The 25,078-nt window shown below is 50.5% G+C and overlaps 1 protein-coding gene across 1 annotated transcript in view; it reads right to left on the bottom strand.

Moving 5' to 3' along the window:
- CASQ2 (calsequestrin 2) overlaps positions 1 to 23,360 on the bottom strand; it is a 44,956-nt gene extending 21,596 nt beyond the window's left edge. Inside the window, exons 1-2 of the mRNA XM_073329003.1 lie at positions 23,127 to 23,360; positions 916 to 1,000 (exon numbers count right to left, since the gene is read on the bottom strand). Coding sequence (XP_073185104.1) covers positions 916 to 1,000; positions 23,127 to 23,360 — 319 coding nt within the window. The remainder of the gene's footprint in view (positions 1 to 915; positions 1,001 to 23,126) is intronic.
- Positions 23,361 to 25,078: the final 1,718 nt, after the last annotated feature.

Consider the following 25,078-nt stretch of genomic DNA (forward strand, 5'->3'; position numbering starts at 1 on the left):
GGGGTGCAGGAAGGAGAGCCACAAAAAACACCACCATGCTCAGAGTAAGAGAAAAAAGAGTTTGAAAAGAAAGAACAGGAGAGAGAAAATGGACAGAAAAAAAAAAGATCCAGTAACAGTGCCTGAGCATAGTCATAAGGGGATAGGTGCCCATATTCTGAGGGGTGGGGGGAAGGGGAGAGAATCTTCCAGGAAGAGCTTGGGATGTGTTAGGGGACTGGATGATTTCCTGGGGATTGGTGATGTACTACAGAAAGTTTCAGCTCTACATCACTGCTTCAAATCTACGCCACTGTGACATACCAGGGTATAGTCCAGAGCAGTGGGGGGCTGTCACCCCTGCCCTGCAACCTTGGGTGCCTTACAATGCCTTGCTGAGGTAGCTCCCACCTGGGCTGCTCACAAACAGCCTTCCACATGCAAGCCACACCCTGGATCTCATCAGCCTGGATTAAACTGCAAGGTGACCCCAACACACCCCAGTCCTGCATTTCCTCCCAGAAATGAATGGTCTGTACTGCCCAGCCCTCTCCTGGACAGTACAAATATATTAAGTCCATTAGTTCTTTAAGGGAATTGGAGGGTTATTTCCTTCTGACAACACTCTGATGGCCTCTGTTAAATGAATTGTGAGTCTCCATCCAGCCATCACAAATAGCAAAGCCTGGCTTCTTTGTTGGCAGTCTCCGCGAGGAAGCTAAATGGGGGAAAGGACCATGGATCCTGAACTCTCCTCTGGCCCTTACACAGTGAATGATTCCCTTAGAGCTGGGTGGGGCAGCATGCACGTGGAAAGCTGTCACTACGATTCTGTCCTGTGGATAATCAGTTGGCTGCCCTCTCCAGGGCTGACAGTCTGATGCCTTTCCGATGTGCTCTGGGCATGTTTTCAGAGACTTTAGCGATAACACTTACCCAGCTTTTTGGCTAGTTTTGCATCTTTCTTGGAATCCACAAACCCAAAGCCGAAACCTTTCGTTTCCAGGACCTGGGCAGCCAGCTGTAGGAGAACCCAGACATGAACATAAATGCCATGAACATAGGCCACCCAAATACCCCAAGAGAACCTACTTCAATACCAAAATAACCTCCCCTCTGACCGCACACCCCTAGTTGTCACCTATCACCCCACACTGGAACCCATGTGGGGTATCATCAAACAATTACAACCCAAATTATGACCCCATCCTGAAAGAAATCTTTCCTGAACCCCCTCTTCTGGCCTTCAAACAACCCCCCAATCTCGCCAAGCTCATCATCAGAAGCAAGCTACCCACACACCAGAGCACACTAATTCAAAGCAGCACCAGACCCTGCCAGAACAACAGATGCAAAACCTGCAGGCATATCCCCACTGAGTCTGCTACAATGATCAACACTCCCCACAACTCACCTTTCAGGCTCCAAAGGTCCTACACAGGTGGTTTACCTCATCCGGTGCCCTAAATTTATGGTGACCCAGATATCCCAATTTTATAGGGACAGTCCTGATATTCAGGGCTTTGTCTTATATGGGTGCCTATTACTCCCACACCTCCTGCCCCGATTTTTCACCCTTGCCATCTGGTCACGCTAACTAAATGCCCACTATGCTCTTGATGAACTCACACAGGAAAATGCTAAAAGACAAAAACACCCTATCATATGTGGGTGAGCTCTCTGTGTCTGACCTCTCAGGCCTCATCCTCCCAGGAAACCTGCACAACACCTTCAAAAGACGAGCCTGGGAGCTTCAATTCATAACTCTGCTGGACACTAAAAATCATGGTCTCAATAAAGACACTGGATTTATGGCTCATTACAACAATCTGTAACCCACTAATGCCCCCTTTTTGTCCTATGACTACAGGACACTTCACCTGGAATGGTCCCTTAGAATCAGTGATGAGCTGCCAAAATCTTAACAATGGGTTCCCTCCTCACCCCACAAGGGGGTTGTTGCCCACCACCGCCCCCCGGGACTCCTGCCCCATCCAACCCCCCTGCGTTCCTTGACGCCTCCCCGCCCAGGACCCGTGCCCCATCCACCCTGCTTCCCTGTCCCCTGACTGCCCCCAGAACCGAGCAGGAGGGTCTCGTGGGCCACCGTAGTGGGTGCCACCCCACTCCTAAGAGCCAGAGGCACCTGCCAGGGGACGAGGTGGGGAGTCCCGGAGGTGCTTACCTGGGGCAGCTCCCAGGAAGCATCCGGCAGGTCCTAGGGGTGGGGGAGTGTAGCTAGGGGGGGAGAAGGGGGAGCGGCCGCTCCCCCACTGATCACATCAAAAGTGGCGTCTTAGGCGCCGACTCCCTGGGTGCTCTGGGGCTGGAGCACCCATGGGGAAAATTTGGTGGGTGCAGAGCACCCACCAGAAGATCCCTGCCCTGCGCCCGGCCCCAGCTTACCTCACCTCCACTCCGCCTCCTCCCCTGAACGCACCGTCCCGCTCTGCTTCTCCACGCCCCCTCCACCTGCCGGCTTCCCGCGAATCAGCTGTTCGGTGGGAAGCCTGGGAGGGCTGAGAAGCAGATGGCAGCTTCCCGCTCAGGCCGACGGTGGTGGAGGTGAGCTGGGGTGAGGAGCAGTTCCCCTGCGTGGCCCCCCCCCCGGGTTACCTGCTGCGGAGCGGGCAGCCCTCCTCGCACCCCCCTACCCCAGCTCACCTCCGCCTCCCTGGGCCTGAGCGGGAAGCCGCCGCCTGCTTCTCAGCCTGCCTCAGCTTCCAGCGCAAACAGCTGATTCGCGGGAAACCTGCGGGGGCGGAGAAGCAGGGCGGGCAGCACGTTCAGGGGAGGAGGCGGAGCGGAGGTCATCTGGGGCCCGGGGTGGGGCAGGGAGAGGAGTTGCTGGTGGGTGCTCTGCACCCACCAAATTTTCCCCTTGGGTGCTCCAGGGCTGGAACACCCATGGAGTCGGTGCCTAAGGTGCCACTTTTGGCCGGTTAAATTTAGAAGCCCTTTTAGAACTGGTTGTCCCTTGCAGAACAACTGGTTCTAAAAGGGCTTCTAAATTTAACAACCAGTTCTAGCGAACCGGTGCGAACTGGCTCCAGCTCACCACTGCTTAGAATATGTGCTAATTACTTATGCCAAACAGTCTGTTCAATCTTGTATTTAGCTGTGACAATCTAAGCACCTTTCCCAGGTGGGAGGAAGAGCTCTGTGTGGCTCGAAAGTTTGTCTTTCTCACCAACAGCAGTTGGTATAATAAAAGATATTACCTCACCCACCTTGTCTCTCTAATGAACACCACAAGACAGCTAAAAGTCATCGTGACCAACCAGGATGGCACCATAATGACAGGTGACCTACATTCTGCTTTCTGAGCAGAATTGATGGGTGGATCATATCACATGCCATTTGTTGGCTGAGGTATGCTATCCGTAGGTCACAATGACTTGATCTCATCCCAGTCGTTCACAGACCTAGGTTGGCTTAAGATAGTATGTGCTGCTAACTACTCTCAGATATTCAGGTATTGGGAGAAGGCTCACAGCCCAAATCAGGGACAATGAAATGGGAGGCACAGTTGAAAAAAGATCCATTTGCATTGATATAAAACAAATAGTCCCCAGCCTATGGCCCACAAAGAGGGGAACCCACTTATTTTAACTCAGAGACTTCTACCGACAGTAAGCAGCGGATAACATCTGGAAACTCAGGGGTCAAGCTCACTGCAAAGACAAACTGTGCCCACGTCATTGCCTTGCTCAGGACACGTGTAGGGGAAACAGAGATGAAGAGAGATGAAATGACTTGCCTAAAGTCACATAGTAGTCAGTGGTAGAGCTGGGGTAGGGCCTGGTAGAACCCTGAAATATAGGCCAGTGCCTTATCTACTAGAGTAGCCTCTGTGTCTGTCTGCGTCTGTCTCTCTTGCTGCTCCACTTGGTCACTATGGGGGTTTCTTTTTGTCTCCACTCTCTGCCCCCTTTGTCACTGTCTCTCCTGAATGAACCAGGAGCGTTCAAGGCAAACATGCTCCAGCCATTTGGGAGAGATATTGTGTTGTGGGAAGCAGAAAGCTATGATGTCACTGGGATCCAAATTAGCCAGTCAGACTGTTTCAATTAACTTCAGAGGCCAGCTGGATACTGGCAACAACACAAACAAAATCCCAGTACACATTGGCTGAGATAGCACAGGAAATGCCTTCTAATGACTAAACACAGCCCGCTCCACTGCATGGCCACCTCCAGTCCCACCCAGTCCCAGCTCCCAAGTGACAAGCCTTTTTGACTCTGCCACACAGAATGCCCCAGACCCTACCGGTGCCGTAATGACAGGAAGAGGCTGCAAAGCAGCTGGAAAGCCCTGCCCCTGGAGAATACTTCTGGTGCATGGGCCTCTTTGCCTTCACAAGAGCTGCTTCTTCAGGGTGTGTGCTGAGGGCAGATCGGGGGTGTGGGGAGTGGCAGAAGCAGTACCAGTGGCATCATGGCACCGGGCCCAGAGTCAGAAGGGGCCCCAGCCAGCCTGATCCCCCAGCCGGCTGAGCCGGCCAGGAAAGCTGCCCCCGGCCCTGCTCCTCCCCCACCCTGCCTCTTCCCACCCTACTCTGCCCCAACCCCACCCCCACTCCACCCCTTCCCCTGAGCTACGTCCTGGGGGACTGCAGCAGGGGTCGGGCCCACCCTGCACTCACCGCGTGGCGGGAAGTGGAGTGACCCAGCCCCAGACCGCTCTCCTCCGCCAGAGGAGTGCTGGAAGGTGACTCCCCCTGCCCCCCAAGTCCCAAGGCTGGGAGCCAGGGGAGCTCTGCTCCGCCAGCTCATGCTGGGGGGTGGTTTCCCCCCTGCCCCCCAAGTCTGGGGAGGAGATGGAGCAGTGGGGAAGGGGCATGGGATGCGGAAGACAAGGGGATGGGGAAAGCAGGGGCAGGGCGGAAGCTGGAGCCCAGCATGCGGCACCCCCTGGACAGAAGCTGACAAGCCCTCACCCTGACAAGCCCCACCTCCCCTGCATCTGTACTACCCTGATGAGCCCCCCCAGACACCCTCCCCACTGAGCCCCAACCACCTGCACCTAGACCCCCACCCAAATGAACTCCACCTCCCCTGCACCTAGCCCCCCCTCACCCCCCCGGCTGAGCCCCAAACACCTTCACCTGGATCCCCTGAGAGTCCCATAGTCCCTGCACCTGGAACCCCCCAGTTAGCTTCTGTGCATCCAGATCTCCGCACCCAGATTGCCCCACAGAGAACTCTCTTACCCCCACCTGGATCCCCCCACATAAAGTGCCTCTGCTCTTGGATCCTGCTGCTGAGCTGAGCCTGCTCACCCACACATGGTGCGCCTGGCACAGGGCTCCAAGATATTTTTGGAGCAGGCCTGGCCCTTGCACTGTGTCAGAGTCGGGTGCAGCCTCACTGCCGAGTCCTTGTCCCAGGGTGGGGTGGGGGGAGGCTGCAGGGTAATCTCCCACCTGCATGCAACCAGTGGCCTGTGCTCCCCACTGCCATGTTGGAGCCTCCACATTTATTTATTGACAAATAATATTTGCAGAATTTTAAAATATTGTGTGTGCAGAATTTTTAATTTTTTGGTGCAGAATCCCCTCAGGAATATGGGGTGCTGTGCAGCTGTCATGGTGGGACTGTGAGGAAGGTGGTGGGGAGGTCTATGGACGGGGGGCGCTGGGCGAGCCGTGTGGTATGCAGAGTGCTGTACAGTTGTGGTGGGAGGCCAGCAGGGGAGGTCTCTGGGCGAGGGGGCGCTGGGCATAAGGGTGGGGCACTGGGCAGGGGGCGGTGTGGTGCGGGCCTGCCCTCAAGGGGAAGAGGCATGCTGGCAGCACAGGGCTGAGCAGGCCTGTGTGCAACTGGCAGCTGCAGGTTCGTAAACAGTGCCCTCCTGCTGGGCTGCACAGAGGGGGGCTGCTCCAGCTGTGCTGTGCCTCATTGCCCCCAGCCCGCCCTTCACTCTGGAGACTGACCATCCTGCCCCCCTTGCCCAATGGGGGCCCACAAATATGTTTGGCACCGGGCCCACAAAAAGTTAGTCCGGCCCTGGGCAGAGGGCATGCAGGGGAAGGAGGAGGCATGGCCGGGCATTCCTACATCTCAGCTGTCACAAGGCAGCTCACCACCACAAAACCCCACGGCTCTTTTTTCTGCATACTGGTATTTGAAGAACATTATGACCCAAGGAACGGAGCTCCAAGGCTTGTAGGAAAGGGATGCCCCTATTAGGACATGGCTGCTTTCAGATGTCACCACAAGACTAGATGGAGAAAGAAAACCTTCAGGCAGATTGTGGCATGATTTATGAGTGACGCAGGGCCCATTTCAGGGCCTAGCATTGTGGGCATCCTGTGTTCCCCACACCCCGCCTCCCGGCTAGTTTGAATGTCACATAATAGCTCTGAGCTGCTGCCGCCCATAGAAGTGCAGCATGCTAACCTCCCTCCTATAAATAGCCAGGGTCTGAACCCAAGGGTGACAGGAGATTAAGGAAGATAAAGGCTAGCTACAGAACCTGAGTCACTCATTAGGGATGCATGGTTAAGTCATCACCATTCATTGGCAGCAGTTAAACCTTTTGCCAAAATTTTAGGGCAAAACAAGGCACTTTAATGGCTGGACTGATAGATGCTTTGCTTGGGCAATGGGAAATACAATTATTTGTGAAATTTTAATTCTCTTCTCCCCTTCCACACAGTACATGCTCCCAAGCCTGCACCCCACTTCCTTACTCTTATACTCTCCTTTCTCCCACAAAAAATGCCCTCGACTACCACCCCACCCTTACAATCAGACTCCCCCTTGCTCCAAAGGAAATCCCCTCCCCCTCTTCTCACTCCCTTCACCTGAATGATGTGCCCCCAGGTCCATCCCCCCGCCCCTCACATGTATTCTTCTCATTCCCTCAAAGGACATGTTCCCAGGCCTGCTCCAGTTTCTTCACCCAACCCCCCAGTGCTCTCCTTTGTAGTATAGCTAGCCATATAACTATTCTGATTTTGTTTCCTCTCTATTACAACTTCCTGGGGTCTGCCGTTGGTGAAGGAAGCTGCCATTTTGTGAGACAGAGTTGATGTAGCATGTTACAAAGGAGACACACGCTGGGCTCTCTTTCATGGAGACTTTATTTTTGTTCTTTCTTGCCTGATGATTCAGAGGAAGATTAAACCCTCTTTTAGGGTACTTAGTCAGCTAAGCAGAGGTCTGCGGGATGGGGGGGAGAGAAATCCCTTTGTGTTCCATGTTATATGTGGCTGCCTATCCAGAGAAACTCTTTGCTGAACACAGGAATGGTGAGCACTGGAGCGTAGGAGGTTCCTGAGCAATACTCAGTATTGTAAGCAGATTGCCACAGTGAGGACGTTTAACAGACAAATAACAGTTTCCTCAGGCCCCAAGTCCAGCACTTGAGCCCGTGCTTGCCTTGTGACCAGAGGAGAGCACTGAGGCAAAATACGTTCAGCCCAAGAAACTAACACCGTGGCTATTATCAGCCAAACACTCCTTGACCCCACACACTGGGATCAGGGCTGGTGTGTCTGAAGGCCTTTAACTGGGCCCTAAAATGTCCCCATCTTTTGAGGTTTAAACACCTGCTATGGGTGGGGGGGTGTGAGGGGATGTGAGTGAGTGAGGGTGTTTGCGTGATGGGATTGTGAATAGGCCCGTGTGTACATGAGCATTCAGGTATAAGAGTGGCTGGGTGAACAGGGGTGAGTTTTTGTAGGGTCATGGTGTGGGCAGTGGTGTGAGTGTGCAACTGTGAGCATGTGTGGTTAGGGGTAAGCATGTGAGGGATGGAATCAGAGCCTCTGGGGTAGGACAGTGTGTGCGTATGTGTGTGTGTGAGAGAGAGATAGTGTGTGCATATGTGTTTGTTAGAGTTTGTGAGGGGGAAAGTACAGCGTGTGGCTGGAGGTATGTATGTGTGATAGGAATTCTGTGTGTGCATGTGTGTTTGGAGCTGTGTCTGTCAGGGTATGTGTTGTGTGTGTGGGAGTAGTTCTGGAAGTGTCTCTCTCTGTGGGTATGTGTGTTTGGCGGTGTTTCTGTGAGGGTATATATTAATATGCCAGTGTGTGAGCACCGAGCAGGGAGCTATGCAGGCAATCAGACTGCTCTGCTGGGACAGTCACACTGAGATAACGTCAGGTATACCGTACAGCATGTGCCCATGTGCGGCACTCCAGAGTCCCGCACTGGGGAATCTCTCTGTAATGCCAGCTACACAGGAACTGACCAGCCTGACTGCCCTTGCCCTAACCCCAGCTGGTTAGGGGAGTCTGATACATTGCCTAGGTATGGCCTTATCCAGGCTACTGCATTTGATCCACCATCAAATATCAGAGCACAGAGATTGCCAGAGACACAGCACCTTGGCTGGCTGCCCATGCTTTATACAGTATCTGACATTTATGTATTCACTTACAGTATTTTCTGATTCCAGTGGGATTTGAAAACAGATAAAGTTTCTAACCTCAACAATCCTTTTGGCTCAGGACCATGGGAGGGAGGGAGAGAGCTGTAATGCACGAACACAGCCATCTCTTCCCTGCCTTTTAAAATCAGATCCCTTGAAGGTCTGGCCTACCTGAACCCTTGTCATGGTGTCTGCTTCAACAGTGAGAAATTTGGCTATAACAGCTGCATGGTGAGCGGGAGGAAAAAGGCTGTATTGGAAGAACTGGACCTAACTGGTCATGCTAGATTGTCTCGAGGTGCAGCAGGAGTTCAAGGCAGGCAGGGGTGGATTTAACCATGAGCAAAGCAATTGGACTCTCAAGGCTCCACATTCCACACACATTTGGTAATGCACAGCCCATCTCTCTCCTATCTGTACTGTGCCTTTGTAATGTGTCCCTCCCCATAGGACCTAGGTGCTATGTACAGCATTCGGAATAGCAGCTTTGTGTCTGAGAGGACTCCTTTCTCCCTAGTATTACATTCCTCCCTTAAATGGGATGATCCTGTTATTTGTTTCCATGTCATTCTGCTCCCACTGTTGTTGTGGGAGGGCCTTATGCAAAGAGACGAGTCCTACATTTTCCCCTGATGGTTACAAAATTCAGGCTCATCCTGATTTACAGTGGTGCGGAGTTCCACAGCCAAGGAACTTCTGCTATTAACTCCTTGCCCTGCCAATTAAGAGTCTCTGCCTTCTCTCAGTCAGACAGAACAACCCTATGGATCCCAGCAGCTGTGGTACGGTGTGGCCTCTGAGTTAGTTAGGGCCCAGCCCATACAGGGTGTCCAGGTAAGGGATGGCTGGGGGTCAAAGGGTCAGGGGCAGCCCCTGGATTAAGGGAAGATGATGGAAGGTGTTCTTAAGGCTACTGCTGCTATCTGAGTGTCCAGGACCACCCAGGAGTCCCAGTACAACACTCGCACACTGTCTTGACCCTGGAGGTTGATTCCTTCTGTGGAGCAGAGTCATAGCTTCTTCCACTTCCTCAATGCATTTTGTGTTCCTATCAGCATCACCTCCATCTTCCCTGGGGCTAGTCTTGTCAACTTCCTGCAGACTTTGGGACAACTAGAAGTCAGCATTGTTCGCACTGGATGCAGAAGAGATGTGGACCAGGGTTTCCAGGCACACTGATGACAATGGAGCTCATGGTGCCTCACGAACTGTCCTAGAGGCCTTACACAGATGGTGGGTAAAGGGGCTGACAAGACAAAGACCTGTGGAGCGGCACTGATGAGAGCTCTGGGAGGAGGGACATTCTTATCTTGGGCCTTTGGCATCTGTTGGAGAGGAACTAGTGGAGTCAGCCCAAAGCAATTCCTTCTACACACACCAGCTCTTATAGGCAAGTCAGCACGACCTCATAGCTGATGGTATCAAAGGTCACAGAATTCTTTACCAGGTGTCTGCCTGGTGGGTCTTGCCCACATGTTCATGGTCTAACTGATCGCCATATTTGGGGTCAGGAAGGAATTTTCACCTGGGTCAGACTGGCAGAGACCCTGTGGGGGTTTTACCTTCCCCTGCAGCATGGGGCACGAGTCATTTGCTGGTTTAACTAGAGTAAATGGTGGATTCTCTGTAACTTGAAGTCTTTAGATCATGATTTGAGGACGTCAGTAACTCAGCCAGAAGTTAGGGGTCTATTACAGGAATGGGAGAGTGAAGTTCTGAGGCCTGTGATGTGCAGGAGGCCAGACTAGATAATCATGATGGTCCCTTCTGGCTTTAAAGTCTATGAGTCTGAGTCACTGACAGCTGGAATATCAGCAACATGAACCTCTGTCTCAAGCAGAGAGAGGAAATATCTCCTTTCCAGAGCTGTTTGGGCCTAAGGGAGCGTTCTCTGTATCTACGTGGTCTTAGGCTTTGGAGCTGAAAGCTTTTGGGTGATTAATAAGACCCTCAAGGCTGTTTCCAAAATCTCAGGATGTATAACAGCAAAAGTGAGGTTGGATAGACTAGAGGAGGGGCCGAGAGAGGCATCCTGACTGGGCAGACTGTGAGAAGGCAGTTCTTGAGATCTGCAGCTGACCAGTCTCCCTTCACTTCGCAGAGAGGGATGATTATAATTCTGATGGAAATATTAATGCTCATGCTGAGGCTTGTATTTGATGTCAGTTTTTTTTCTCAAATGGCAGAGAAGCCTATGGGGGGGGGGGAACAGCACTGGGGAAATCTCAGCTTTGACTGCTTCCCATTGTAGGGTGGCAGCTTGTTTTGTGGCCTGAACTTCCCTTGGCCTCACCTGGCAGGGCCCCACTAACTGTAATGCTAGCATTTCTCAACTCCCCGACTGGCAGGGATGGACAGGGGTGATGAATTTGGATCCCTGGGGGAGTGTGATGAGGTGTTCACCCTACACTTACCCTAGAGGGGTTAATGGAGGCCAGATGGGCCAATTAGCCTATTAGGCTGTAAGATGGGACATTGAAGGCCAAGAGGAAAGCCCTAATTAGGGGAAGCTCACCTGTGTGGAAACAGGCCTGGCTTTTATAAAGCCAGGGAACTGATAGCAGAGAGAGGCTGAAGGGAAGTGTCTGTAGTCACTCCTGGGAAGATTGGATCGGCACTATAGAGGCAGTTAGGCTATGGTTACTCCCTGGGAGCAGGGAGTTGTGAGGCTGGCAAGCTCAGAGAAGGGCGGAGAGCCAGAAGGTAAGGAATGGCTCAGGGAAAAGGGAACAGACCTTGGTTGCTGACTAGAGGCTCCCTGAGCTGGAACCTGGAGTAGAGGGCCTAGGTTCCCCTGCTAGCCACTGGGGAAGTGGCACCCTAGGGCAATGAATGCGAAGATTGCCTAAGACTGCTGGTAATAAAAGACTTTGGTACCCCAGAAGGGGGAAACATGCAGTGACCTGACTGGAGGGTCAAGTCATGAAGAAGGAGCACCTGGTGTTGCAGAGAGAGAGTGGCAACAGAGAGCAGAAGGGGACCCCTGACCTGGAACAAGCTGACTCCACAGAGTGGCCAGAAGGAGACCCCACATGCAGTGAGTGGATCCTGTGAGAGGGAGTTGGCATTAATAGCTTCCTGTTAAGCAAGGACAGTTTCTTTTCCAGTCTGCATAGCCAGAAGAATAAGAGACTGGAAAGGAAGGTAAGAGAATGAAGGGAAACCTCCCCAAGGTGCTGCATTCTCCCTTTTAAATTTCCTGGTTATCCCTGCTCTTCTGGTGGCTCCTCTATGCTAAGGTGACTTATCTAAGGGAATACAAGTTTAATCCAGTGCGACTCAACTGCCTCAGGCCCAATAACCTGAATCCTCTTCCCCTCCCGCCATTTCTTTTCAAGACCTCTGTGCAGCTACAAGTGCACGCAGCCTCCGGGAGCAAAATCTACATCTCAGCCATGGGAGTCCATTGGAAGGCCCAGATGTGCTTCCAGCTGTGCACATTTGATAACAGTGAGCTTTGGGATTGAGAATGGTAGGATGTTTCCCATTTTTAGCCTCCAGCCCATTTTAGAGTGCAGAGTTATTAAGCAAACAAAGTGACGCTTTGTCCTAAATGAAAGGCCAGTGAGAAATTAAAGGTGGGTGAGATTCTGTGGCCTGCGTTGTGCAGGAGGTCAGATTACATGATCATAATGGTCCCTTCTGACCTTAGTATCTATGAATCTAAGGGGCCATTGTGATCATTTAGTCCAGTGGTCACCAACTGGTTGATCGCAATTGACTGGTCAATCCTGGAGATTCTCCCGGTCGATTGTGATCTCCAGCAATGCAGTGGGGCCAAGGCAGGCTCCCTACCTGCCCCAGCCCCACACCGGAAATAGCCAGCATGGCCCCAGGGGAGGTGGGGGCCAGGGGTCTCTGCATGTGCAAGCCAGCTGCCCCTCTCTGCAGGCACCGTCCCTGCGGCTCCCATTGGCTGGGAATGGGGAACTGTGGCCAATAGGAGCTGTGGGGATGGTGCCTGCCGAGAGGGGTAGCGTGTGGAGCCATGTGCCCCTGCAGGGATGTGTGGGCCTCTTCCTGGAGTGATGTGAGGCTGGGGCAGGCAAGGAGCCTGCCTTGGTCCCACTGTGCTGCCGACTGGGAGACGCCTGAGGTAAGTGCCGCCCGGTGAGAGCCCATGCCACTCACTCCTGCCCCAGCCTTAAGCCCCCTCCCAGAGCCTGCACCCCAACCTCCTACCCCAAGCTCAGCCCAGAGCCCCCTCCCACACTGTGAACCCCTTGGCCCCAGCCCAGAGCCTGCACCCCCTCCTAACCCCTAAACCCCTGCCCCAATCTGGTGAAAGTGAGTGAGGGTGTGAGAGCGTGAGTGACCTGGGGGGGGGAAGGCGGGGAATTGAGTGGGCAGGGCTTGGGGGAAGGGGCAGGGTAGATCCTGGGTTGCCCTTAAATTCAAAAAGTGATCTTGGGCATAAAAAGGTTAGAGACCACTGCTCTAAGCTAAAGCATGTGTTGATGGTTGGGAACTGGCTGTCAATGAGTGTTGAAAATGCTGGGAAACTGTTTGGAGCTATGGCCAAAGATGTGTTTTGAGTTCACATGCAGCCTTGCAGGATAATAGACTCTCCCTCCCTGCACCTCCACCCAGTGATTGTCTTCCCCTACCTTTAGCACTAGGGGTGACCTGTTGGGCAGAAAGAGACCCCCTTTTCCCTTCCAGCTGCAACAATAGCTGCGTGGTGGTGCCCAGTTGCCTCTCTATTGCATCTGTCACTCTAGCTCTGGTAGTGGCACTCTGGGGCTGTCGAGAAGAAGTCCCACAGGCTTCTGAAATCTGAGTCTTGGAGTGTTAGTGGGGGTGAACATAGGTGGTGGGGCTCAGCTGAGTGGCTAATGGGGATCATACCCTCTGGCACTGGGGCTAGAAGGGAGGTGACTTACCACCCTTTCTCCATTAGAACCAGATGGGGAGGCCACTCACCGAGGCTCCCCTCCAGAAGGCTGCTGCCCCTCAAATCAGAAAGCAGGCCTTGAAAGACACAACGCCAACACCAAAAAGTCACTTTTGGCCGAGACCCTTCTCTGGCTATCCCCCCACTGGAAGTCTCAGCTAGTCCTGGCATGCAGCTTTGTGGGCATTAATTACACACTGTGGAGTATCTCTGCACAGTGGGAACTTAATATGCTCTTTGGATGCCTCACAAAAGGTTGAACATTGTTAGGTTTGTATTTTTATCTGAACTGAGCATTCCTAATGTGAAGTGTACTCTCAGCCAAGGCACAAGTTTCCAACCGTGAGCTAAAAGGATGCTGATGGGGGTCCAATCCTGTCTCAGCACAATTCCCACGCAGCTCCTTAGCACTTCATTTAACCACTGCTCAGTGGCATCACCAGGAAAGTTATCTTGCTGACTAAGCTGGGCAGCCAACACACTAAACATCCATGTGGAGCTGGGCATGTCATTTCTCTCTGCTGTCCTGCCCCTCTGTTTGCAGTATTTGAAACCAGAACTGCCCTACCACCGTGCAACTGTCCCACAAAACTAAACTCCCCTCTGAAGAGAACTGAGGCAAGAAGAACAGGAGGACTTGTGGCACCTTAGAGACTAACAAATTTATTTGAGCATAAGCTTTTTGAATGTTATGATTCCTGATGTTAGATTTGTGTCCATTTAGTCTTTTGGATAGAGACTGTCCAGTTTGGCCAGTGTACATGGCAGAAGAGCATTGCTGGCACATGATGGTGTATATCACATTGGTAGATGTGCAGGTGAACGAGCCCCTGATGACTTGGCTAATGCAATTAGGGCCTATGATGGTGTCACTCGAATATATACGTGGACAGAGTTGGCATCGGGCTTTGTTGCTTCCATCCAGCACACCACACGATCCATTGTCTACAGCCAAGCTCTAAGATACAACCGCATTTACTCCAATCCCTCAGACAGAGACAAACACCTACAAGATCTCCATCAAGTGTTCTTACAACTACAATATGCACCTGCACTACAAGTTTCTTTGTTTTTTTTCTCCTGCTGATAATAGCTTATCTAATTAGCCTCTCACAAGTTGTATGGTAACTTCCGACTTCCCTGTATGTATAAGCTTTCATGAGCAAGTGAGCTGTAGCTCACGAAAGCTCATGCTCAAATACATTTGTTAGTCTCGAAGGTGCCACAAGTACTCCTGTTTTTTGCGGATACAGACTAACACGGCTGCTACTCTGAAACCTGAGGCAAGAAGGCACAGATTTGGGGGGGGGGCGCAGAATTCAGTAGAGATGAGGCCATTTCTCATCCCATCTCCTCTGCCTTGCTTTGTCTAAGCATAAGAGCGTCTCCTTTTAAACTTCAGGCCTGATTCAATCATTAAGGCACAGGTCCATGTTGAGGGCAGTGCAGTCGCCTTGGTTCAGTGGGAGCTCAGGGAGCGCAATCCCTCCACCAGCACCGCAGCGTCCAGGGCAGGGGCTGCTGCATAACACACCATCCCCTTGGTCAGTGCCACTTACCCAGCTCTGTTCTCCATGCTTGGCTGGTGCTGAGCAGGGCTTCAGGGCTGTGACCATGTTCCTGCTAGGTACAACTTGGGTTTTTGTGTTGATACCGGAAATGGTTCCGAGGCAGACTCCTGGATCTGAAACCCCTCTAGACTTGGGAGAACTCACATCTGGATCTGAACTCTGCAGGTGGCATTTCTTGCCCCCTTGGGGGAGGCTTAGCCTCCCCCAGCCTCTTATAGCTGCTGCCTATGCATGGCACAGATATGTCTGTGTTTAACCTGTACACCGCACCACTGAAATTCATAAAATCAGAAAGGCTGAGCACTTAAAAACTGGACCGTAACTGACTGCAAATCCCAGTGATGATTGAACCTGGTGATCTTCTGAACAAAAGGAGCTCTCCACCATGATTATAGCTGTTTCCATCGCTTCACATTGGCTCAACAGACTTTTAGGCTTCTTTGGCACAATGACAATCCTCAAATCTTATATAAATTCTATAAGGGAGGACAATAAAAAGATGAAGCAATCCATATGGCTTATTGGGCTTGCAGGGAAGCCCCAGAGCATGCTTGCTATCCAGATGGGCAAACAGCGCAGCTGCCTACCCAATGTTAGGAGCACCTGGGGCTCTGTAGCAGCCCTGGCTTTGCATAGTGTCTGGATACTAGCTCAAGCCCTTCTCCCTTAGGGCTCTGTAGTGTCTCCATGTGGCAGATACATAGGTTGGTTATATCCCAGGACCAGTTGAATGTTGAACTTTATTGGAGAGAGGAGTTCCCTGCTCCCAGAACAAACAGCTGTCATTTCTAATTTCATAATGCTTTAGCCAACAAGGAACTTTCATTGATGACATCTGGCCATGAACAGCTGGAGTACCAGAGGGTGATCTTAGCACATACTCTCTTTCAAAAATTGGAATGGGGCCAAAGCATAAAGCTTTGTATTACTAACCCCTCACACCTAGGCAAAACTCCCTGCTGACACTTGGTAAGGGTGCTTTATCTTTTAAAGAGGGAAGATAGTCAAGTAGGTAGGGCATAGACCAAGGTGTGGGAAGACTTGCATTCTATTCCTGACTCTGCCACTGACTTGCTGTGTGACCTTGGGCAAGTCACTTGGCTGCTCTGGGCCTCGTTTCATGCAACTGCAAAATGGGGAGAATGATGCTTATCTGCACTTTTTTTTAAAAGTGCTTTGAGCTGTACAGACACAAAGCTCTAGGTGGTGTTACTACACAGCCGTGCTCCTTCTCAGCTATGCAATCTCTAGTGGATAGAGAGCAGCACATCTGGCCCCCAGGGCCGGGGTACTGGAGCATGATCTCTCCTCCCCCTCTTCATGAATGTAGTGCTGATGAAAGTTGCTGGACTGGCTGGCAGCCATGGACTCTGAAAGCTTCTCTTTATCCCCAGAAAAGGTATGGTAAAGGCAGCCGTGCAAGCTTCCTCCATGCACCCTGCCCTACACATGTCTTATCTGTGCCATGGAGGAACTGTCTTTCAGGGCTAGAAGCATGTTCAATCTCTGTAGTCCAATCAGTCTTTGGCCTCTCTGGCCCTCCTGCTTCCAGCATGAGTAAATCAGTGCTAATTAACCTGGCTTGTGCACTGTGGATACCTGTCCACTGGGTACTGGACTGAGGCCCCCATCTCATGAGCATATTCATTTTCAGTGAAGAAGGATGACGTCCTTTTCAGTCAATCAAGGAGATTGTACATTTGATCCTATGTGGTTGCCTAGAGAGAGGTTAGTTTTATGTGCACTAATACTAGACTATAGCTGTGGCAATTCTAGATCCTCAAGCCCTAGCTCCTTTGAATATCTGGGGTGAATCAGATTCAAAGCTGAAGTCACACCTATAATTTCCATGTCAAAGGCAGAAGGGTCTTGTGGTGAGCTGGGGAGTATACATACAACTTACGAATTCTGGTTAATTTTATGAAATTGCTGTATTACTGAATGCCTCAGTGGGTAGTGACTCAAATATGGGCTGACAGTGTATCAGCATCATGACCACTCCCTCGTTTGGACAAAGCTACAGAACAAACAAGAAGTTGTTTAAACTTAATGACTGGGCTCAGGTTAAACAATGGGTCTGGGGGGAGGATGTCTGAGCTGGGAGGTGGCCTGATGAGAGGTAGGTCTAGAGAGTAGAAAATCCACAAACAAAGAAACCAGGTGGTGCTAGTTTTTTAAAAATTCAGAATTCACAGAAAAGTTTGGGCGGGAGACAGGAACAGAGGGGAAAGTTTTGTAGCAGAGCAGAGGGGTCCTTTCCAGCTGCAGGACCAGCTGAGGAAGAAGGAAGCTGGCTCCTTGATTTGGAGAAGCCATGTGCAGTCACAGGAGGGGAGGGCAGATTCTGGACTCCTTAGAGGACTTTCACCTAAGCCCAAAAAAAACTTAAGAATGGTGAGGAAACTGAGGCAGGGAAATGCTTCCAGTTGTGTGTTAACTTGTCTAGATAGCACAAGAGATATACAGATCTAATGTGGAGAATAATGGGTTTTGGAACCCTTTGCGAAGCCTCTGTGTTATGTGCTTCCACTGTTGCATGTCCCTGAAGAGGTGAACTGTAAAACCAGCGATGCCCATAAAGTTGGTGGGCTAAATTCTGGGAATGCTTGGAGGGTCCAGCACTAGTCCTGGGAGCCTATGGCAACAGAGCTGCAGAACCCATTTCCATGAAGGAGAAGCAGACCATCTGTGTTCAGAAAGTGTGCCAGAGGCTGAGGAAAGAAACCGTGCCGGAGCCTACCCAGACTCAGACAAGCTTAAAAGCACACGGGTCCAGTGTGTGAGGCCTGGTGAGTGTCTAGCAGAGGGAGCACAGCCAGGGCTATGACAGGCCTATTTTCTATTTCAGATACATCTGCATTCTTGCACAAATCCTCTCTTCTCAAGGGATTTCAGACCAAGTTGGTGGATTTATCCTGAGAATAGCTGATCTCACAAAATTTCCACTGTCCTGGCCCCAAATCTCATGAGAACAGCTGGCAAGATTTCAGTGCCACCTAATCCAAACAAGAAAAGGAGTACTTGTTTTGTACAAATTTGTTAGTCTCTAAGGTGCCACAAGTACGCCTTTTCTTCTTACAGATACAGACTAACAGGGCTGCTACTCTGAAACTAATCCAAACACACACTCTTGTCCCATTTGTGCCTTAGACCTGACTCCTATGTTTTGGTTCTAATCCAGCGCTGGAGGCGAAAGCTGCCTTTTCATCTCTAAGAACATTGGTCCTTATGTGCTAGGAAAGAGATCTCCCCAGGTATTCCTCCTTAGTATTTCAGAACTGGCCAAGTATGTTATGAGCATAGGCATTGTTCTAAAGCAGCCTGTGTTGGCTGTTGTCAGAGGCACAACACCAGTGTGCTGCTCGACCTGTTCTGGAATGGTTGGGCTAGATCAGCCTCTTTATTAAGGATCTTGCACATGCCTACAAAGGCAAGAAGCAGGGATGCAGGCCATGCCTGATTGCAACCTCCCTGGTCAGTATTTGAAAACCTGAATTCCTTTACTAAAGCCTCCCATTTCAGAAGCAAAGCCCTAATCCAACAGATTATTATTATTATTGTCCCTATGGCTGGATGCTTGTCCCAGTGGAAGGAGGAATGATTTAGTTTACAATGTTTGCTGCAGAGATGGATCCAGTGGCAGGTGTCTCAAATGGGAGAGGGACTGTGAAAACACAGGAGAAGAGGAGGCAATGGGGAAGGAGAAACAGGAGGAAGTGAGGTTGGGATGCCGAGGGGAAAAGGAGAGTGCCAAAGGAAAGGGTAGGAGAGGGGATGTTTCTCCCCTCAGCTTCATTGTTCTGCTCCTCTTTCTTCCTGTACTTTGCCGATTGAGATCTTCAGGGAGCTTTTCTGCTGATTTATCTGTGAAGCACCTAGTGCAGAGGTGGGCAAACTATGTCCTGCAGGCCACATCCAGCCCGCAGGACCCTTCTGCCCAGCCCTGAGCTCCTGGCCCAGGAGGCTCACCCCTGGCCCCTCCCCTGCTGTTCCCCCTCCCCTGCAGCCTCAGCACACCACGCCTCGAGCACAACGCTCTGGGTGGCTGGGCAGAGCGGTTGCAGAGTCGCAGCCTGACCCGGTGCTCTGGGCGGCACGGTAAGGGGGCAGGGAGGGTTGGTGGGCAGGGGTGTGGATAGGGGTTGGGACAGTCAGAGGGCAGGGAGCAGGGGTGGTGGATGGGGCAGGAGTCCCAGGGAAGCTGTCAGGGAACAGGGGGGTGAGAAGCGGGGGTGGGGGTTGAATGGGGGGGGGGGGTTGAATAGGGGGTGGGGTGGGGGCTGGGCCATGCCTGGCTGTTTGGGTAGACACAACCTCCCCTAAACGGCCCTCCATACAATTTTGGAAACCTGATGTGGCCCTCAAGCCAAAAAGTTTGCCCACCCCTGATCTAGTGTAACCCACTGATGAGTGAGTGGTGTGGCCCTGGTCCACAGAGGATAGGAGTCTGTTCCAGCCTTGCTCTTTTGCTTAGTCTGTAGACACTAATATATTTAGCTCTGAAGGTCTCTGCTTCAATTCCCAGGATCAGCTGAGCTGGCGGCTGTTACAGCAGCGCCCCGTGAGTGCTGTGCAATAACAATACAAGTTAACAGGGTGGGAGGGGAAAGGGGAGCGAAGAGCCTTTTAGCCACAGCTTAGAGAGCGCTGGCGCCCACCCCTCCCATCACCACTGCGGCCATTTTGCAACACCCCCTTCCAGCCCCTAGTGGCACCACTGACCAATCAGGGAGTGGCACAAAATCAGAAGTGCAGCTGCCTGAGGCTGGCAGAAAAGCCCCAGCTCCAGCTGCTGCTTCCCCACCAGGTGCCACGCCCAGAGCCACTGCCATGGGGGAGCTGCAGGAGCCATAGTTCCTCCCTGCCAGGCAGCAAATGCAGGAGCAGGTCCAAGGAACTGCAGCTGCTGAAGAGTACCTCCTGCCTGGAAGGAGGAGGAGTTGCCAGATAACAGGAGCCCACTCCTTTGCAAGCCAGAGAAGGACTCTAGATCCCAGACCCAGGGAGGGAGCCCAACAGACTCCAGCATGGGACCCCACGGAGGGACCTGACGACACAGTGAGCAATCCCACTGCACCATCGCTGTCAGTTATGGCGTTACTCTTCTTTGTTATCTGGTTGTTTAAGTTGTGCCCATGACCATAGTATCTGAGCATATGGGCTTTGAGTGGGTGGGGTTTGGGTCGTGGGTGGGGCTGAGGAGAGCACCACTACCAATTTGACCCTTGCACTTTTAATAAAACATAAGCCACCTTTGGCGGCTCCAATATATGCTTATTGTCTTACTCCAGGCTGTCAGCGTCTTGGTCACTTGGGCCAGAGACCCTTACCTCCACCAGGTCAATGGCTTGCTCACAAGGCACGTTTTCTTACCACCCTGAAAATGAATGTGTCAGAGAGAGGAGATATGTGATAAGACTGTGCGGCTGTCTTTGCAGGTGTACATGAGGCTGTGCTGTGGCTTCCTTGGAAGTGTATTACTCTTCAGTCTGCTCATTATGGCCACATTTCAGCAAAGCACTTAAACCTGTGCTTAACTTTAATCAGATGCTTACTTGCTTTTCTGAAGCAGGGTCTGTCTCTGCCTACACCCTCCCTGTGCCACTGTCTCATCTCCTTCCCTGTACGCTCCTCCTCCACCACAGCATATATCTTCCTACTGTATTTTCCACTCTATGCATCTGATGAAGTGGGTTTTAGCCCACAAAAGCTTGTGCCCAACTAAATGTGTTAGACTCTAAGCTGCCCCAAGGACTCCTCGTTCTTTTTGCTGATACAGACTAACGCAGCTATCACTCTGAAACCTAACATCGTACTAGAAGTTGTTCTCATGCCTCAGAGTGCCCCACAGCAGGGGCTGCTAGAGAACCATGTTTCCCCACCTTCCCCCCAACCAGGAACTGACAACTAGCACAGGTTGAAACATGGATTTTCCATCTTACAAAAAAAATTGGCAATTTTAAAAAAAAAAATCTCCCATATGGACAAAAAGCCAACATTTTTTGCACATAGAAATGGGGGGGCGGGGTGGAAGAGGGATTATTTAGCTAAACCCAGGATGTTTCATTTGACTTCAACCTGTTTTTATTTGATTTATTATATAAAATGTTGAAACAAAAAGCCATTTTGAAATGAAAAATTGAAACTTTCCATCCTGAAAAGGTCACAAGGGGAAGTGTTGACATTTTCAAAATGTTTTTTCTAATCTGTTTCCACATGAAATTTTGCTGAAATTGAGACAATTTCATGAAAAATTTCAGGTTAGTCAAATGGCATTTTCTGATGGAAAAACGTTGGAACAAAAACTTTCCAACCATCTCTGCTGCGAATGTCATGTCAGCAGTGTACTCCCGGCCCCCATCAACCTGTGGACACCAAAACATTCTATGAACAGACAAAGAATAAGGTCCCTTGGCAGCAGCAGTACATTCTGTCCTGCTGATGTGCCACAACCCTGTCCCACAGAAATCACCTCTAGGAGCGAGAAGAGATATGAATCTCCATGGCTCATTAAGTTTGCATTGGCCTCACTGTGGAGATTACCAGAAAGGGGGGCAGATGTGAGGGCAGTTTTGTACTGTGGACACCTGTCCACTAGGCACTGAAACAAACCCCACCAACACACTTCATTTAGGCCAACAGGCAGATTCTTAAGAATACATTTTAAGTGAGTTTTATTTTGGTAGCACTTTGAATGATAGTTCTATCCATCTGTGGTACTTCTATGGCCCCGTCATGCTAGTGTCTGAACACCTCTTACTCCTTAATGTATTTATCTTCACAACACCCCTCTGAAGTGCTATTATCTGCATATTACAGCTGATGAACTGAGGCACAGGGAGATTAAGTGACCTGCCCAAGGTCACACAGGAAGTCTGTGGCAGAGCCGGGAATTGAACCCAGGTCTCCAGAGTCCAAAGTTAATTATATCCTAACCATTGGACCGTCCCTTGCAAAAAAAAAAAAAAAAGTTCACGTACACATTTAATAAGATAGCTAGTGACAGACCATCATGGACAGATTTTTGGCAGGGAATAACACCTGTAATATATAATAGATACCTTCTGTCAAGCCTCCATAAATATGTATGTAGTAATCAATTGCCATTTATGTAGCACATAACTACCCTATTAAATAACAATGCAATTATAGCATCAGTACAAACATCTCAGCTAGAGATCTGCAGTTAAGTTACCCAGTTGATAACCCAGTTTTGCAAAGCACTCTACCTCCTCTTTCACCTGGGGCAAGTAATCGTGTTTTGATGGGTGAATATAATCTCCTTGGTTTTTCTGTCACCTTCATTGTTAAATTGTATGGGTACATTCTGAATCTGGATTAACATGCTGTCAGGATAGTGAACCCCCAGTGTGTATATTTTTCTAGCTTTCAATTGCCATGCTATTAAGATGCAACACATTTAAACCCCAGATCTGGGAAGCAAAGTGTAACTGTCCCTTCTTCACTCCTTACTTTTTCCGAGCTGAGATTGGGGGAGCCTCCTCAACCAAGGTGGAAAATGAATATCTAAAGACACTTCCCCGCCTCCTTAAATTCAGGTGCCCCCCTTCCCAGTATGACCCAGTAGCTTTCAGGTGCCTTTATGACCAGGAACCAGTGCTACAAATCTACCGTGTAATTTTTACTGTATTTCCCTTTGCAAAGGATCAGTTCATTAGAACCTCTCCTCGCTGGGTAATTAATCACACATTCTCCAGCTTGGAAATGGATGGTTATACTGAAGAAACTAATAAGAAGCTACAGAAAGACTCCAAGCAGGTAACTGAATGTCAGGGGAGCACAAAGGATTAAGCATTGGCAGGGACTGAGAGCTTTTTTAAAAAGGCAGCCAAGTATTGTCTTTGCAACACTGTTTAGTAAGGGCTCTCTGCTGAGCCCTCCTAGTGGGCTAGAAGATTGGGTTCAAGTCCAAAATATGGACAGGCAAAACAGCTTGGATAAAGTACAAAGTAACCTGAACATTTGCCCAGCATTCAAACTGGAGCCTCAACTCTTTCCAGAGAGTTGGAAAAGCTCTTGGTTTCTGTTGTTTCTATGGAAAAAGGGTTCTTGGTTTTGGATGGATGCAGAAATTCTAACAGCAGCACCGGAAAACCTATTTTCATGAGATTTCCAGACCGAAGGGTTTCAGCTGAATTCAACACCCAATACTTTGGGGATCTGTCCCACCTGAACCTTATGAGTCCTTTCCCCTGGCTAGTTCGGATGGCCCCAAACTGCACTGCAGTAGTAAACCCTGGCTGAAACAGCTGTGCAGCCAAACATGCACCAGCACTTACCTCCAGTACCATCTCTGTCATCTGGAACTGCTTCTGAGAGACTTTATCAGAGCCCACAGGCTCATGGAAGAGTAGGCAGAGCACGTCATACTTCTTCAGGGCCTGCTTGTAGTTCTTCTCGTTCAGGTCAAACACCCGATCCTTCCCATCGTAGGTGGGGAAGTCCAGTCCCTCTTCAGCCCTGCAGCAGAAGAACAGGTAAGAACCTGCCAGTAGCCAGCAAGCTATCTTCATTGGGAGATAGTGTGGGGTGTCTTTTCTTATATATCTGAGAAGGGAAGGAAAAAGAGCCAGCAGAAACCAGAGTCTCAGGGTGAAGTTTGGACTGAGTGTATATTTCCTCTGCCTTCCTAATGATCAATCCAGGCCAGTGGGAAGCAGCAAACTTTGCAGTCCTGGGCTGAAGACAAAGAGACAGACAGGAGAAGCTGCGAGGCCAAGCCCTGGATACCTTACATAGCTCTGCCCAGCTCCTGTGTCATTAGGAACTCCATTTTTAGGAAGCAGTTGTTTCAGGCTAAAAATAAACCCTGCAATGAATAAAAAGGACAGATATGACACCATTGAGGGACTTGCTGGCACTCTGCATCATCTGAGCGAGGGAGAGGGAGTGGAGGAGATTGAGATTAGGAATGCAGGCAGGCAGGCTTTATCAAGGGAAAGGGTACATGGGGCATCAAGGCACAATCCACCTTATTAGGACTTTAAAAAATAGACAGTTGATGGGACACTAAGTGGTATCTTTCTTTCTCAGTACTGTGTGGTTCATGCCTAGATATCACAGTAGTTAGGCTTTAGATCAAGGGATTGATCAATCAGTCTTGGAATATAAATGCAATTAAATGTTTCATGATAGTGATTCTCATTCACACTGCAAAGAAGAATTCCATCTCCCCAGTCTCTAGGGAGTGGAGACAAGTGAGGACCTTGGGAGTTTTCTTCTTCTTCTGGGGTATTAAGCAAGGATCATCACTGAGGTTCAGATAGGCCACACACCTGACTTGTTCAGTTTCCTCCAATCTCCACATCGATCCGTGGTCATTGGTAGAGCTTGGTCCTTCCTGTCTCTATGTACCTGTGATCCTGGAACAAATGGAAACTGACCATGCCATTTCTGACACCCAGAGTAGTTAACATGCATCCAGACCCAGGCATTATTGAGATGTGGCTAAAGCATTCTGATGTCAAACAATATGAATGGCTGGTCTTACTGACCACACTTTGTGTCCAGCAGCTGGGAGCTTTGGGCAGAGGTCAGTGATCTCATCAGGACATTGGACAGAGGCCGGATGTCTTTGCTGATCCTCCTCAACTTCTGGGAGGCTGTTGATCACCAGGTGTTGCTCACACAGCTACACAATCCAGCAAGGGTAGGTGGAATCACTGTAGAGTGGTTCCCCTCGTCCCTTTCTCTTCCTTGCCAGCAGGTGAAGCTGGCTGACTGCTCCTTCTCCCCAGGGACTCTGAGTTGTGGGATCCCTCAGGGCTTAGTCCTGGTACCCCTTTTCTCTTCCAGCTACATGAAGCTACTGAGAGAGACAGCGTGAGAAGCTGTGGGTTGCTGATGCCCCCTCTTTGTGTCTTCCTCTCCTCTGACCCAGAGAGCACTGCTGACAGACTCCCCCCAGTGTCTGGCAGTAATTGGGAGCTGGAATAAAGCCAGCTGGCTGGAGCTCAACCCAGACAAGATGGTGGTGATGCTGATCTGCAGGGAGAAGTGTTTTAAGGGCCTGGTGAAATACAGTTCAACTGGGCATCAGAGAGGGGTTTACAACTCTTGTTCTTACTAGACTCCCTACTGCTCCCAGGTTCCTAGACTCACAGATTGCTTTGGTCACCCACACAGCACTCCTTCCCTGACAGTGGTAGAGACTGTGTCACTTCCTATTAGATACAGATCTCACCTCCATCATCCATGCCTTTGTAGCCTCTTGGCTGCTCTACAGCAATAG

Source organism: Lepidochelys kempii, chromosome 1 (genome assembly GCF_965140265.1).
Source record: "Lepidochelys kempii isolate rLepKem1 chromosome 1, rLepKem1.hap2, whole genome shotgun sequence".
NCBI lineage: Eukaryota > Metazoa > Chordata > Testudines > Cheloniidae > Lepidochelys > Lepidochelys kempii.